General features: G+C 45.2%; 2 protein-coding genes across 26 annotated transcripts; one reads left to right on the forward strand and one right to left on the reverse strand.

Moving 5' to 3' along the window:
• Nucleotides 1-1,092: 1,092 nt before the first annotated feature.
• LOC112888002 (glutathione S-transferase T3-like) lies at nt 1,093-11,359 on the forward strand. 20 transcript variants are annotated; one of them, XM_025954335.1, is made up of 7 exons: nt 1,093-1,346; nt 1,422-1,600; nt 1,980-2,250; nt 2,367-3,129; nt 3,566-4,926; nt 5,146-10,699; nt 11,097-11,359. In XM_025954335.1, exons 3-4 carry the CDS (start codon nt 2,029-2,031, stop codon nt 3,126-3,128), a joined length of 984 nt encoding a protein of 327 aa, XP_025810120.1. In that variant the 5' UTR covers nt 1,093-1,346; nt 1,422-1,600; nt 1,980-2,028; the 3' UTR covers nt 3,129; nt 3,566-4,926; nt 5,146-10,699; nt 11,097-11,359. The 20 variants fall into 20 exon arrangements, with proteins under 20 accessions (XP_025810120.1, XP_025810118.1, XP_025810101.1 ...); XM_025954333.1 differs by having other exon boundaries at nt 1,093-1,600; XM_025954316.1 differs by lacking the exons at nt 1,093-1,346; nt 1,422-1,600 and adding an exon at nt 10,790-11,008 and having other exon boundaries at nt 1,853-2,250; nt 11,100-11,359.
• A 44-nt stretch (nt 11,360-11,403) lies between these two features.
• On the reverse strand, nt 11,404-14,420 carry LOC112888004 (bZIP transcription factor 12-like). 6 transcript variants are annotated; one of them, XM_025954339.1, is made up of 4 exons: nt 13,430-14,416; nt 13,242-13,313; nt 12,492-12,521; nt 11,404-11,748 (listed from the first exon to the last, which is right to left on the reverse strand). In XM_025954339.1, exons 1-2 carry the CDS (start codon nt 14,044-14,046, stop codon nt 13,250-13,252), a joined length of 681 nt encoding a protein of 226 aa, XP_025810124.1. In that variant the 5' UTR covers nt 14,047-14,416; the 3' UTR covers nt 11,404-11,748; nt 12,492-12,521; nt 13,242-13,249. The 6 variants fall into 6 exon arrangements, with proteins under 6 accessions (XP_025810124.1, XP_025810121.1, XP_025810125.1 ...); XM_025954336.1 differs by having other exon boundaries at nt 11,417-11,748; nt 13,441-14,382; XM_025954340.1 differs by lacking the exons at nt 11,404-11,748; nt 12,492-12,521 and adding an exon at nt 12,875-13,091 and having other exon boundaries at nt 13,430-14,420.
• Nucleotides 14,421-15,070: the final 650 nt, after the last annotated feature.

Genomic DNA, 15,070 nt, shown 5'->3' on the forward strand with positions numbered 1-15,070 from the left:
GGTGCGCCGGGGAATGCTCCCGGTGGCAAGGCTTCGCCGACAGAATGGCTCTGCGTCGAGAGAGTAGGGGGAGGCGCCTGAGGTGGAAGTGGTGCGGGGTGTGGAGGAGTGAGGGGCTCGGGAAGGCTCCGGGTCGCCTTTTATAGGCCGGAGGAGGGGGCACCGGCCGTGGCGAGGTGGCACGGCAGAGCTCCATGGCGGCGACACGCGTGCATGTGGATCACGACACGGGAGGCGCGGCGGTTTCGCTCCCGTGTCGCGGAGCGGAGATAGGCGCGCGCGGCTGGCCGGTGACGCGAGCGAGCGGGGTCGCGGCGAAAGGGGAAAAAGGAAAAGGGTGCGGCGGTTTCGCTCGTCTGTCGCGAGGCGGGGGCAAGCGGCGACGCGAGGCGGGGCGGAGCGGGATCACGCAGGCGGCTGCGGGGTGCGGAAAGAGGAGAAAGGGAAAGTTGACGGGTGGGTCCCGCTCGTCAGCTGCCCCGGTGAAGGAAGGTGAAGGGTCGCGCGCGGGGGCGGGCGGGCTGGGTCGGTGCGGTGGCTGGTGGGCTGTGTGGGCCATGCTCGCAGGAGAAAAAGGGGAAAAGGTGCTGGGCTGGCTTGTGGGCTGTGTGGGCCGGTTCCAGACTATGGGCCAAAAGGGGGGGGTTAGGGGAATTTGAATTTGAAGGGTCCATTCAAATTCAAATTCCACACATTGGAACACACAAATTGAAAATCAAATAAGGAAAATCCGACAACCAATTCAAAACAAGGAGGATTGCAATAAACTCCAAAAAGACTCCAAATAGTCACACTAGCATTTAATGGTCCTTAGTTTCAAATTGAATTACTAAGATCTCGAGGAAGAGGGAACTTAAACTTATATTCTGTTCTAACTAAGGCACAACACGAAAAGTTTTTGAAAATCACAATTTTTGCACGATTAACATTCCGGAAAACTTCCGGATGTTACATTAACCGGGCCAGGGCCAAGGGAGGGCGCCACGTTCGCGCGATGCAGCTCGGCGAGCATCACGTTCGCTGTAGCTCAGGTGGGGCAATTTCTGATCTTGTCTGCGCGTGCCTGCCTGCCTGCCTGCCTTTTCCAGCCGATTCGTGGTGGGCGCCGCAGCGCGGTGGAATCCCACTAGCCATGGCGGCAGGTGCGATGGCGATGCGACGGAGGGATAGGGAATCATGGCCGGTGGCATGATACGGTTCTCGCTGCTCGCCGGATTCTCCCCGTTGGTGGCGGTGCTTGGGTCTCATCCTGCATGATTGAACCGCAGCATGGCCTGGGAGGGGGGCCTGGCCTTGGCCCTTGGCTTTTCCAAGTGGAACGCAACGCCGATGATTCAGTTTTGGAAGTACGGGTGGATCCCAAAAGTTTGGTAATCGAACTGCTTAGAGCAAATTTTTTGTTATCTAACACCTGCCGTCAGGTCTCGATTACACTGCACGTCTGAGCATGTCAGAAGTGAAGTGCAAGCAGCTGCAACATGCCCCGCCACCTACAACTTCAGCGCGGTTGTGCGAGCTGTTCTCCTATCCGCCGGCGGCAGATAACCGAAAATTGCAAGCAGGAAGCACATCGACAGGAAGAGATTTCTTAACAAGCTAGGTAAGAGGGAAATGCTATTTCGACCACCTAGCATTGGAATGAGCTGTGTTGTTTGCATAGGTTTCCTAGCTTGTTGAAGAATATTTAATCCTCAATGAGCGTCTCGCTCTCGCCTCGCTCTTTGCACATGGCTGTTTCAGTTAAATGGTGTCATGCATTTAGCTTTGAAATTTTGCTAATTAAACCGTACAGTATAGCTGTGTAGCAAAGGTCGGAAGGCTTGTTACTTGGTTACTCTTGATTGATTCAGTTAACTTGAACAGATCATTAACATACAACCAGTGGAAGGAACATTAACATAAACATATATATTGCAGTTGATGTATGGGCCATTTTAATGAGCAGTTTATTTAACCATGCCATCTTTTTTTGCATACAGGAACTTTTATCCACAAGGAGGTTTTGTGAATCTCATTAACCAACCATACATGGCAATGCCGTCGCATCCACTTGGACAGAATTTCCACATTGTTGGTCTTGCACAAAACTTCAACACCTCTCCACCGCCGCCGCCAAGTGTTACAAGGACTCCAAAACCATCTAGACTTGATAAAGAAACAATTGACATTGATGATGATGGTCATACAGGCAGTGAGGAAACTAGGACAGTCAAGAAAAGATATTGGACACATGAAGAGGAAGTGAGGCTGGTAATAAAGCTTTCTAAACCTGTTTGAAGTATTCTATTTCTAGACTAGTGCTTGGTTGTACTATATTGCACTCCCTGTTTCAACTGCTTTCTAAACTTGATGAATGCTGTTTGTAGACTAGTGCTTGGTTGAATTGTTCTAATGATCCGATACATGGCAATGACAAGAAAGGAGATACTTTTTGGAAAGAAATTGCTGAATACTTCAACAAGCATGCTCCAGCAGATCGTCAAAGGGACGTTAATCAACTAAAGATTCATTGGTCACGGTTGAAGACATTGATCAGCAATTTTAATGGGTGTTGGAGTGCCGTATCAAAAATGCATACAAGTGGGTACTCCAATGATCAGCTAATGGATGAGGCTCAAAAGATGTATGCAAATGCGAATAACGGCAAGCCTTTCACCCTGGTTCATTGGTGGAAAGCCCTCAGAAATGAGCCTAAATTTTGTGCACATATCTCACAAATGGATAAAGAAAAAGGTCAGAGCCGTACCATTGACATTATTGAAGACAAAGATCAGCAACCCCCACAACGACCTATAGGAAGAGATGCAGCCAAGGCTCAAAAGAATGGCAAGCGCAAGGTAGAAGAGGTACTAGATGGTATTGTTCTTCTCGGGGAGAACATAAACAAAATTGTTGAAGTGCAACAAGAACGTAAACAAGAGCGTGAAAAAGTGGCTGCAGCTCAACTGGAAATCTCAAGGATACAACTCAAGGCTGCACAGGAGCAAAAGGAGGCCAAATTGCTTGAAGTATACAGCTCACTACTGCAGCAAGACACTAGTCAATTGTCTGAGCAAGCAAGAATAAATCGAGAGAAGACACTGCAGAAGATGGAGTTGAAATTGTTTGGTGACAGTGGTGGCGAGTGAGGTATGTCCATACCTTGTACATGCACTGCCTTTTATACTTGCTATATTGTGGCTTTTCACACCTTGTTACTTTCTTTTCAGGTGTGAACTGAAGCCATTTCTGTAAATTGAGTTATTTGTGTGCGTGTAGGCAAGTGAACTGAAATTATTTATGTTTCCTGTGTGAACTGAAACGAAAGTGCATGAATTGTCTCCTGTGTGAACTGAAATTATTTATCTCTCTTGTGTGAACTGAAATGAAAGTGCACGAATTATTTATGTCTCCTATGTGAACGGAAATTATTTGTGTGAACGGATGCATGAACTTTTTTAGCCACGTGTGTGAAACCTGTGCATATTCTTGACTGCTATGTATATATATAGGACTGTCATATGTGTACCTGTGTGCCACTGCCACCACAAAATGTCAGATGTTCCACCCAACTATTCTTTGTTAGATGAATTGCTGGCGGAGGATGATATCTTGGATGATGTTGTTAGTGAGGTGACTAGTGTTATGAAGGCCAGCGTTGAAGCTCTTCAAGATGTGGCATCCGATACTCGTCTTCGTCCAAGGAAGTACATCAAAAGGGAACGGGAGGAGGCTCAACAAAATTTGTATGATGATTATTTCTCTAAAAATCCTCTCTACCCTCCATCTATTTTTCGTAAAAGATTTCGCATGTCAAGGACACTTTTTCTGCGCATTGTTGAGAAGCTAGGCAAGTGGTCTGGATATTTCACTACGCAGACAGATTGTACTATCTTGCTGATGGAATATACCCGGAATGGGCTATTTTTGTTAAGTCAATATCCATGCCTATCAATGAGAAGGATCAAGAATTTGCTAATCATCAAGAAGGTAAAAGAAAGGATATTGAACGAGCATTTGGTGTCCTACGACGCCGATGGTGTATTTTGAAGCGACCAGCTCGTCTACATGATCAAAAACAACTTGAGAACGTTATTGTAGCTTGCATCATACTTCACAACATGATAGTGGAAGATGAAAAGCAAGAAGATATTGAAGAAAATCTTGATTTGAATGAGGCTGCAAGTTCTACCATTGTCGAAGAACCCAAATTCTCCTTTGGTGAATCTATTCCATTTGAAAGAGTGCTAGAGAATCAAACGGATCTTCAAGATCATTCGGCTCATCTAAAATTAAAGAAGGACTTGGTTGAGCATATTTGGCAAAAATATGGGCGTCGTTAAAAAGTATCTATCTACTTATAAATATTATATGTAATATATATAAACCTTATCTAAATGATTTTGCTATCTTTATTTGTCAAATGTTCGTTTCAATTTATGTATGGCAGCACATCGAAAACTATTGTTCTATTGTATGGCTACAAATATACATGCCACACTAGATCATGAGGCTAACTGGCATTTAATTACACTGGTTAGATTTGGAAACAGTGAAATGAAACTGTTTCATTCATCCCCAAACTAATGTGGCATTCTTGGAAACAGTGATACGAAACCTCCCATTATAATCAGCCTTGCAACCATCTCCACAAGCGTCGCGTGGGTTACGACCATCTCCACAAGCGTCACGTGGCGATGAGACTTCCACGTAGTCTGCCTCAAATCGAGCTCCTCTGCCTCCAAATTGTCCTCTGCTGTTGCTGGATTGAGCTCCGCCGCCGTCGGATCGACCTCCGCCGGCACAAAATCGACAATCGTAGCAGCCAAATCAGTCTTCTTCTTTCTCAATCGACCTCTGCTGCCTTCAAGTTAAGCTCCGCCGCCATCAGAAGAGAGCGCGAGGTCGGCTGCAGTAAGGGAGCGAAACGACATCACTCAACTTGAGGTGGAGAAATGCTCTTCTCTCTACCGGCGAGTATGCTTCATCCGCTCTAATTTTTACTAAGGGCAAAATGGATCTTGAAAATGTAAAGAAAAATAAAAAGAAGAGGAAGAGAGAAAAAGAGAGAAAAACTCCGAATTTTAAAAGCCAGCGAATTGAGCGTTAAAGAAGTGATGCGTGCGAATTCGACTTAAATATGGAAATTTGTCGTCGGATCAGCAGTACGAGAAGTGGAAGGGTTTTGTGCCGCGGCGCGGGATCGGGGAATGGGGGCGGAAACCCTCGTCCTCTCCGCCGACCTCGAGGAGGTCTCCGACGCGCCTGCCGCGATTCCCTCCCCCTTTTGGTCGGGAAGCTCCCCGCTCCCGCCTGGTATGTTTGATTCGTCTCTCCGCATCCGCGTTTCGCCTGCTTCAATTTTGCCATGGTTTTGAAACTTCAGCCGGGATCGCGGCGTAGATTTGATCCATAGGTCATTTTTCTGCTTTTCGTACTACCGATTTTTTGCGGTCGATGTTTGGATTTTGCGGATGCCCGATGACCCCATCACCTGGTGACTGGATGGATGGACGGACGGATGGATCGATCGATGGATGGACTCCGGATTTGAGCTCCGCGGAGCCACCCTTTGCTTTTGCAAGGTCCGAGGTTCTGAAATGGCTAATGCAGTGTTGGCTTCTCCGTCTTCTGGGCGCTGAAGCATGCTTGGGATGCCTAGGATTGGATGACCACTCTCACTGACAAGTCGGACCGCTCTTGTGGCAGACCCATCACCTCCTCCTTCCTCTATTGGTACTGCAACTGCTGGTCCAATCCGGACTTGGATTGATTTCTTCTGTTGCTAAGGAACCCAAGCTATCTAGCTTGGGTGGATTCTTCTCGTACTACTACTACTACTGAGCCCCTAAGACATGCTTCAGTGCCAGCGTTGAAGCCCACTGCATTAGCTTCTGATGGAGATCAAATAAGGTTGTCGAATCTGAGGGCTATGAGCTATGTGGTAATATAAATATTCTGGTGTTCCGATTGGAATCAATTTTATCACCTATTATTTGGGAGTCTGTGTGAACAAGCTTTAAAACAATCAGGATGGTCATGTTTTATTGCGTTGATAGGATGCTTTGATGTAATTCTCACTTCTCAGTGAGGGGACTTGAGCATGTGGGTTGTGGCATGTAGCAGTGATATTGCAAGGTTTATTTGTAGTACCCATCCTCTGCTTGTCTTTCATCTCCTGATTGGCGCCTCCAAGGTTTACAGCATTGTTTTAAAAAGCAGTCTTCATTTGATGGATCAAGATATGCATCTTCTAATCAAAACAAGACGTACTCATCCATCCTTCATGTATAGTGCTGCTACTACTACTATAGTTGCTTGGCTTGCATTTTGCTGTTGATATTTATTGTATGAGAGTTTTTGTTGAGTTTTAATGAACTTATGAATTCTGACCATCTCTTGCACCACCCATAAATCCCATAACTGTATTGCTGTACTGCATATAGTGATATTGTTAATTTTAGCCGTTTATTTTAGGCCATCTTTTAGTTTTACTGTTGTGCTGTGTGGTTTGTCTTTTGGCCCGATGATGATGAGACTTGTGGATGGATAATGGACTGACACAGATTTGAGCTTGTTGGGATCAACCTATGCAGTTGAAAGGTTGTAGCTCCTGAAATGGATTGTGCTGTGTTGGCTTCCCCAAGATCTGTGCGCTGAAGCATGCTCAGGTATCAGATGTGACAACACATGGGTCAACCATGAGGTTGGTGAACTGTCCCGGCTTCTTTCTTTCTTTCTTCTACTTCATCCTCCTCCTTTCCACTTGTTGCCACTGCTGGCATGCTCGCCATCATCATCATCCGCGTTCTTCTATTCTAATGATCCCTTGGGACATGCTCTAGTGCCAATTTTGGAGCCCACTGCATTATCCTTTGGTGAAAAATGGTGTTACATGCATACCACATAGTCTGAGGGCCATTTGGTGAGACCATTGGTAATTTGGTATTTTGTATTCTCTTTATCTTTTTATGTGGATTCATCTTTTTGAGTTGAAGATCCTCCTTCAGTTTGGTTTATTATGGAGAGCTTGGTGTCATACTCAAGTGGAAGTTGATCTTCTGTTGTAAGACGCGACTTGCTAGGAATTTTGAGATCATATTTCCATATGTTTGTGGCTTTGCACCTCTTCTAACACAATTTCTTTTTGAGCTGTTTCCCCTTTTTGCTCTCCAATTTGGGAAGTTATGTCCGCACCAACTTTCTAGTTTTATGAAAGAGTGGCCATCTTTTGGACAATGAATGTCAGCATGATCTTTAATAATTTATTTTAAAAATGTGTTTCCCAATGATTATGTACCTATGAGATCTGAGGGCATGCTGTTTTTTTTAATCGCATGTATTCATCTTTAGTTTCTTCTTTTAATAAATATATTCACATTTTCATCTACCAGGTTTGCCTCTGTTAGTTTGATTGGAGAGTTCTCTTGTGTTGATGCCTCTTATGTTAGATTTATTAGTACTATTAGTCTTTAAATCCTTTGATTTTATCTATGATGGTACAGCTTTGCCCGAATTACTTTCCTGCATTTCTAGTGTCTTTTGTTTATCCACTTTCTTGTTTTGTTTCATTGGCAGAGTTCGTGTCTCTTATTTAGTTTAGTCAGCTTGGAAACTCATCTGCCTGTTGGTGTTTATAAGGGTGACTCGGTTGTAAACCGGGTTCTGTATGAGGTCCAATTGGGTAATTATTGCAAATTGTAGTTCCTAAAGTGGGCAGTCCATAGTTCATTTCTCTGTTATGTTCAAACCAATATCTGGTTACCAACAGATGGTCGCACCCCTGCAGTGCAGCCAACTCTCACCCTTGCCACCAGGATTTTGTGGTTGCCCAATGATGATCATGATGACCCCATCACCTGATGAATGGATGCATGGAAAATAGATCGGCTAGGATTTGAGCTCCATGGAGTCACCCATTACGTTTGCAAAGTTGGAGCTCCAGAAATTGCTACAGCAGTGTGGGCTTCTGTGTCTGGGCGCCACAGCATGCTTGGGGATCGAATGATCACTCCACTGACAAATGGAACTGCCCCTTTGGCAGGCTCCTCGCCTCCTCCTCCTCCTCTGCTTCCTCCCCTCTACTGGCATTGCAAGTGCAGATCCATCCAGAATTGGATTGATTTCTTCTTCTCCTGGTAACAAACCCTAGCTTACTTGGATGGATTCCTATGTGTTCTGGTGCCAGCGTTGAAGCCCACTGCATTAGCTTCTGATGCAAACCAAGCCGGGTTGTCGAATCTGAGGGCTATTTAATATAATAAACATTTTGGTGTTTAATAGTCAGGGTCTTTTTTTTTTAAAGCAAACAATCAGGGTGTTGATGTTTCGTTCCTTGGTGTAGGATACTGGAATTGTGGAATGTCAGCGATCTTGGACCCAATTCTCTTTAAACAATTGCCCAATGATGATAAATCAAATATGCAGAGATGGCACCTCCCTCCCTCCCTCTCTAGCTACCTAGCTGGCTGCCCGTGCCGGCTATCTACCTATCTAGCTATCTATCTACCTACCTACCTCGTTTGAATGCCTAATAAGGAGTGCGGCGGCGGCGGCGGCACAGCAGCAGCAGCAGCAATAAGAATCCTTTCAGAACTCCTCAGTTTTACTGCCAGTTCATACCTTGTGCCATCATTGAATGCTGCATCTACAAGATCTGAGGGCGCAGTATTTCATTCCCACCTAGATTACTCCAATTCTGTTTCTTATCCATTCATATGTTTCTATTTTCTTTGCGTCTTTTCATTGTATAAGTGTCTTCGTGAGTGTAAATTGTTCTTACATTGTGTTGAAGGAATGCTGTTGACCCTTATTAGGCATGCTGCTCATTTTAGCCAATGATTATGTCTTGTTTCGCAATACACATCATAAAGCTGGCAATAGTCTTCTTAATTATTGTGTGTGCGCATTCATCTACCTGGATATATATGGCTCGCAAGCACACTTCCAACCACCTTTTGTTTTATTCCTATTTCTCCCATCCAGCCAAGAATCTAGCCATCGCCCATGGAATATTTCAACCTCGAGATACTGGTGGCACAAGAGAAGTGGGTGGTTTCATAGTGTTTTTGCTACAAGCTATTGTGACTGTCTTCTTAATTTGTCAATTACAGAAAAAGAAACCCATACTCTAGGTTTCTTTGCCTTATAGCTGATTCTGAATTGGTTGACACATTTTCTTAATTGTGTTTCTTCTTTGCAGTTCAAAAAATTAGTTTTGTACTTGTGGCAACTTGGTGAATAACCATCTTCAAGATTACGTGGTGCTGCACAAAACCATGAGGCTTGGGTAGTGTGTGTGGGCATGAAATACTCAGTCTGTTGGGCAAGGTTTCACGAGGTTTCCTAATTTTTTCAGAATTTACATACTTAGCATTGTTGTGTGCCTTGCCTTTTTTTTCCCACTTTTTATGGGGTCTTGAGTTCTGTATCCTTCTCTTTGTTATTCAGTTGCTTCTATGGCTATTTAAGAAAAAAAAACTATGCCAGCCTAGGAGGAACTAGGTGGCTTTGTATTAAAAAGGAAATAAGCACCCAAATTAGCTTGGGTGGTCTAGGTATCCACACTCTCAACCAACTGAGCTACGCTCAGCTTCCTTATATGGCTATTTTCTTGTTGATGGTAATGTTTGCTTACTAATCAAGTGCCAATAAACATACTTACAACATAATTAATGTTAGCATGTCATAAATTGCTCGTATTTTGAAATATCTCATTTGTGGCTCTACCATATACAAGCCATCTTATTACAAAGTGGGTGTTACAGAATGCATGTTTGTTTATACTGTCCACCAGAAAATGCATGCTTGTCAACACAGTCCACCTGTTTTCCTATCAGTTCTATCTTATGCAACTACTTTTCTCCACTACTATAGCATTCTATTAATCTGTTTTCGTCCTCTTCTGGTGCATTGTAGTTTGCACATGATCAACTAACATTAGATTATGGATCCTGGTACTTAGCATTGTCTTTATGGGCATATAATCAGTTTTTTTTTACATTTGTATATGACCTGTTTCTCTATGGCTGCCATTTCCAGGAAGATGGGTACATCTTATGTAGTTATGTTCCTTTACTGTGTTCGTGGAATAGCAATAACAAATGTGCTGATCTTTGGCATAACAGGGTTTGTACCATGAAAATGATATGTGTGTGTGTATGGTGCTCCTGGTAATTTGGATTCTTTGATTGGTTTGTCACCTTTAGGGATTTTTTTTCCCTCGATGGAAGAAAAGGAACAATTAACTGGAACAATTAACTGTGTACTTTGTACCTTGGATGGAAGATTGGATTGTATTCAACAATTAAATTATGGATAGAAGATTAGATTGTATTCCTCAATTAAAATTCTTCCTTGCTACTCCCTTGTTCCAAATTATTAGTTGTTTCGGCTTTTCTAGATCCATATATGTTTATATATAGGTGCATAGCAAAGCCTATAAATCTAGAAAAGTCAAAATGACTAATAATTTGGGATTGAGGAGTAATTAATTGGTTCAGGTCAGGTAAGGAATATGACAGGCCTTTGTATCTTCTGACTTCAGCTATCTTCGTGCTCAGTTGCCTATTTGTTGTTTTGATTCTTTGGTAATCATAGGCTGCAGATTGTGCAGCTGTGGTGCATCGCAGGCTCATGGGAGCACCCACACAACTTTTTGGTGCTTGGCAGTCTTTGAGGCACGACACAATGAGCCATCCCCACTCTGAACCTCGATTTAGTGAGTGACCGTGTAGTCTTAGACGTGTTTTCACTTTTTGCAATGTAGTATATGTTTAAGTTTAACCATCTACCATGTATACTTGTGCAGTGCACAATTTGTGGAACATGGAGTGTTTGGTTCGAAATCTTTTGTGATTGCAGCTTGTACGAGCATGCAGCTCATGTCAACATTATCAATCTGAAAAACACGGTTATTTACTTAGCGGTTCTATAAAGCCACGGCTACAATAAGTTTGTGTCTTGTTGCGTTTTCCTTGTATGCCAATCCTGCGATATTTTTTCCCCATTGTAACAATAGTGTGCTCTGGTGACTCCCTTGCGGATTATCTCTGATTGCTCTCATATTTGTGTTGATCTCCTAGTCCTAATTGGTCTCTGATTTGGCTTTTCACCAGCAGGAGGCAACGCTAGACGCAGGAGAACCAATGGTCGGACGGTGGCAGAGCGGGAATGTCACAACTCACAGCTGTGCTCTGCGGCAAAATTCAGGGGTGAGGCTAGGGTAAAAATACCCAAGTGCCGAGTATAGGGGCCAAAAGAAAAATCAACGAACATGATCTGTTTCCATTCAATTAGCTCTAAACATTGATTTGCCTCTGAACAATTATGGATATGTAAATTGAACATGACGTTGTCAATGCAATAGTATTTACCAACACTAACAGCTTGGATCAAATTTTCATATATGTAAAAGTAGCTGACTTTGCAATGAAGATACTTTCCACCCTTCAAGCAAATCTTATTGTTCATGTTTGTACAACAGTCAAGCTGACAACAGATAATTCTGAATGGCGTGACTTCTTGATCACGCACAACCCCAACCCTAAACAGATTTCATGTCACCTAAAATTGTTTCTGCTATTCCTACATAGCTGCCAATGAAAACTAGGGGAAACAAAAATCTAAAAGAAAAAAAAAAGAAACTCGGTAACTTCTAAGGGAAGAGAAACAGGGATCGGAGTCGTTTTTCTACCATTCCATGGAATTGGTTCTTCTATGATCTCGCGACAGTTTTTTCCTTATGACTGGAAATGCCCTTTCCATCATCTGCACAAACAGATTAACTTCTTTAGATAAATGGAGCAGCCACTTTTTGCATGTTTGAATTTGCAGAGTTATTACTACTCAAGTAACCATGGCAACAGATTTGCAAAAATCACAAAGGTATGAACACGGAGAATAAAATGAAGACTACACAATGTCCAATCAGTGGAAGCTACTTTTCCTTATGTATACGAACTGTGTAGAAAAAGCACCCTCCACCATTGATAGTAACAAGGTAAGATCATAAGATATAAAATATACTATTATGATGCTTCAACTACATGTTACATTATCAGAGTCGCAGATTAGGCCAGTGGCAAAACTACATGTTTGTTTTCTGAATTTTATGGAGAATGCAGCAACAAATCGGGAAAAAAAGGTTGTCATATACTCTTCAGAATTCAGATTACAACCAAAGATTTCAGAAGAGTTTCCTTCCAGGCATTGCAAGCAAATTTGGGCTAATTAAGTTGGTCCATAAAGATGGAATTTGACACTACAAAAAGAACTTTTAAAAAACAGTTGTGACATGCTTTTAAAGATGGAGCAAAGAACTACTTGCTGCAAAAAAAAATGTCTCACTAAGATTGTGCGGAAGCACATTCGGCATTCAGATTCAGAAAAGAATGTAAATCTCTGAGTCAGAATGGTATCTTTGTGCATATAATTTGACTGCTAAATACATACGAAGTAATTTACGTAGGCTAAACATGTGTTTAAGCAATTATATTGATAATGAAGCTTACCTCCTTAAGCCTCTTCTGGCGTCGCTCCTCCTGCAAAATAACAATGGTAAAACAAAATCAACTGAAGGGAAGACCATATAGCCAGAGACAAGAACACAGAGAATAACCAGAATTCTGCAGAAAACTTCTCTGAGTAATCCATAAACTAGGATACATGCATTGATGGACAAGGATATCTTATCACATGACAATGCAAATGAAGATCAATTTTCAGATATTTGATATTTCACCCATCAAATGTATGACAGTAGGACTCATTTCTCCTTCTCTGGTGGCAACATTTTTTTTTAAGAAAAAAACTTGATAGAGCATCAGAATGCAAAGGTAAATGATCCACCGCTGCTAAGAAACAAAAATAAGATGGATGGTTATTTAGTTTGATGAAAATCTGCCCCCCCCCCCCCCGGGTGATCATGTACAACTGGAATACTATGACAATTATCAGTGCATAGCATGTATCATAATTTCACATTTGGAACACAGTAGTACCTATGGTCACACAAATTTGCACTTTCATCTTTTCCTTGTTCCCACAACTACCACAGTGGTGGTCAGGTGCACACTGTACTCTAACAAGATGATTAATGTAATCACCATCACCTGCTGACCAGTTTATACAGTGCCCGTATGTAACGGAATGTTATCGCATATAAAGCTATGGAAACAAGATGTGGCCCGGGGCATCCCTGAAAGGCCCACCCCACTTCATGCCACAGCGCCATTTGCTGAGTGCAGAACCAAGAATAATACCTGCTCCGTTAACAGTTCTGCTTGCTCCTCCTCGAGCTGCGTAACCTGCGATTCCAGCTCTGCGACGTACGCCTGCACACGGGACCAAGCAAAAGCATCAAAATCAGCCGAGGAATCAACCAAAACTGCTCCGAGAACGAAATTACGCGAAACGCATCGAATCCTCCGCGCCGAGAGAGACGTTTCACCTCGCTCTCACCTGCTTCCTGTCCCTGGACCTCGCCGCGGACTCGCGGTTCTTGATCATGCGCTTCTGGCGCTGCATCACTGCGCGGTCCGCGGGATCCACCAGCGCCCGCTTCCTGCTCCCCCTCCCGCCGCCTGCCCCTGCCCCTGCCGCATCCCCCCCGTCGGGGACGGGGAACCCCAGCGCCATGTTCCCCTCCGCCGCGGCGGCGGCCCTGGCGCCGGAATCCCGCGCCAGGAAATCCTCCAGCGTCATCTCCGCCGCGCCGCCGCCGCCGCCGCCCCTGGCCCCGGAGCCGCCGGCGGTGGCGGGAGGGGGAGGAGGGAGGGAGGGCACGGAGAGCCCCCCCGCGGCGGAGATCTCCTTCCACACCTCCTCCGACGTCCGCCGGGCCGCGGCCGCCGGGGCCGCCGGGGTGGGCGAGGGCTCCGCCGCCCCGCCGACGCCGACGCCGCCGGCGACGGCCTCCGGGCCGTAGATGTTGCGGATGATGTCGTCCATGTTCATGGATCCGATGCCGCTGCCGCTGCTGAAGCGCCCGAGGTCCGAGGAGGATCCGGCCCCGGCGCCGGCGGGCTGCGGCGGGGACGACGACGCCATCACCCGCGACGACGCCATGCGCCGCCGGCCCACGGCCCAGCGGAGGAAAAGGGGAAAGGCAGACGCCCGCGCACCAGGCGGCCGGCGCGGCTCTCGCTTTCCGCTCCCTCGGCTTGTCGCGAGCCGCGCTGTCCTGTTGCCCTGCCCTGTGCTCTGTTTCCTCTTGGCGGCTTGGCGCAGGTCTGGCCGTCTGGGGAGGGGGGAGGAGGAGAGAGCGAGGGGGAAAAACTGTGGTTGGTTGGTTGGACGGACGGGGGAGCCGCGTGTGTCCGCCCCGGCGGCTCGGGGGCGAGGAGAGGGGAGTGACTGTGAGTCTGTGACTGTGACTGGGGGTGCCCCGGAATGGAAGATCTGCGGCACCGGGCGGGCGGGCCTGCGCACGAGCACCGCGGCCGGCCGTTGTGGTGCGCCCTTGCCCTTTGGCCCGGCCTTTGCGGCTTTCCTTACTTGGCCGCTGCCCGCTCGTCCAGTGGAGAACTCTACTCCCCCGTTCGTTCGTGCTGTGTGACACGACGCTCACGCTCGGCGGCGAGGGATTGATGATTCCTCCGGTTGGATTGCGCGGGTTCTCGTGTAAGGTGCTGTTCAGTTCCCACCTCGTAAACACAAAATAAACTATAAACGCAAAATTTTTAAAGAAATTTTACTAATTTAAAGTACTAAATGAAGCCTATTTACAAAACTTTTTGCATGGATGGGCTGTAAATCGCGAGACGAATCTAATGAGCCTACTTAATCCATGATTTGCAACAGTGATGCTACAGTAACCATCCGCTAATTATTACTTAATTATGGATTAATTAGCATCACTAGATTCGTCTCGTGATTTACAACCCATCCATACAAAAAGTTTTGTAAATAGATTTCATTTAGTACTTCGAATTGGTAAGATTCCTTTAAAAAAAATTTTGCCTTTACACGCCCTGAACTAAACAGGGCCTAAGGCTACGGCTCCGCTTGCTCCCCCCACGGCGAATGAGATGAGGGATTGCCGGCCGTCGGCATGGCCTGACGAACAAACGGCGGAGCAGATCCCGGAGGG

Source organism: Panicum hallii, chromosome 3 (assembly GCF_002211085.1).
Source record: "Panicum hallii strain FIL2 chromosome 3, PHallii_v3.1, whole genome shotgun sequence".
NCBI classification, from domain to species: Eukaryota; Viridiplantae; Streptophyta; class Magnoliopsida; order Poales; family Poaceae; genus Panicum; species Panicum hallii.

Excerpts from the sequence above, each read along its gene's own strand:
- LOC112888002 (XM_025954324.1), top strand. The coding sequence starts at position 1,957 with ATGCCATCTTTTTTTGCATACAGGAACTTTTATCCACAAGGAGGTTTT. Across the intron at positions 2,251-2,366 it reads ATGAAGAGGAAGTGAGGCTG|ACTAGTGCTTGGTTGAATTG; the intron begins GTAATAAAGCTT and ends TGCTGTTTGTAG.
- LOC112888004 (XM_025954336.1), bottom strand. The coding sequence starts at position 14,046 with ATGGCGTCGTCGCGGGTGATGGCGTCGTCGTCCCCGCCGCAGCCCGCC. Across the intron at positions 13,314-13,440 it reads GGTCCAGGGACAGGAAGCAG|GCGTACGTCGCAGAGCTGGA; the intron begins GTGAGAGCGAGG and ends TCCCGTGTGCAG. Across the intron at positions 11,749-12,491 it reads GCCAGAAGAGGCTTAAGGAG|ATGATGGAAAGGGCATTTCC; the intron begins GTAAGCTTCATT and ends CTGTTTGTGCAG.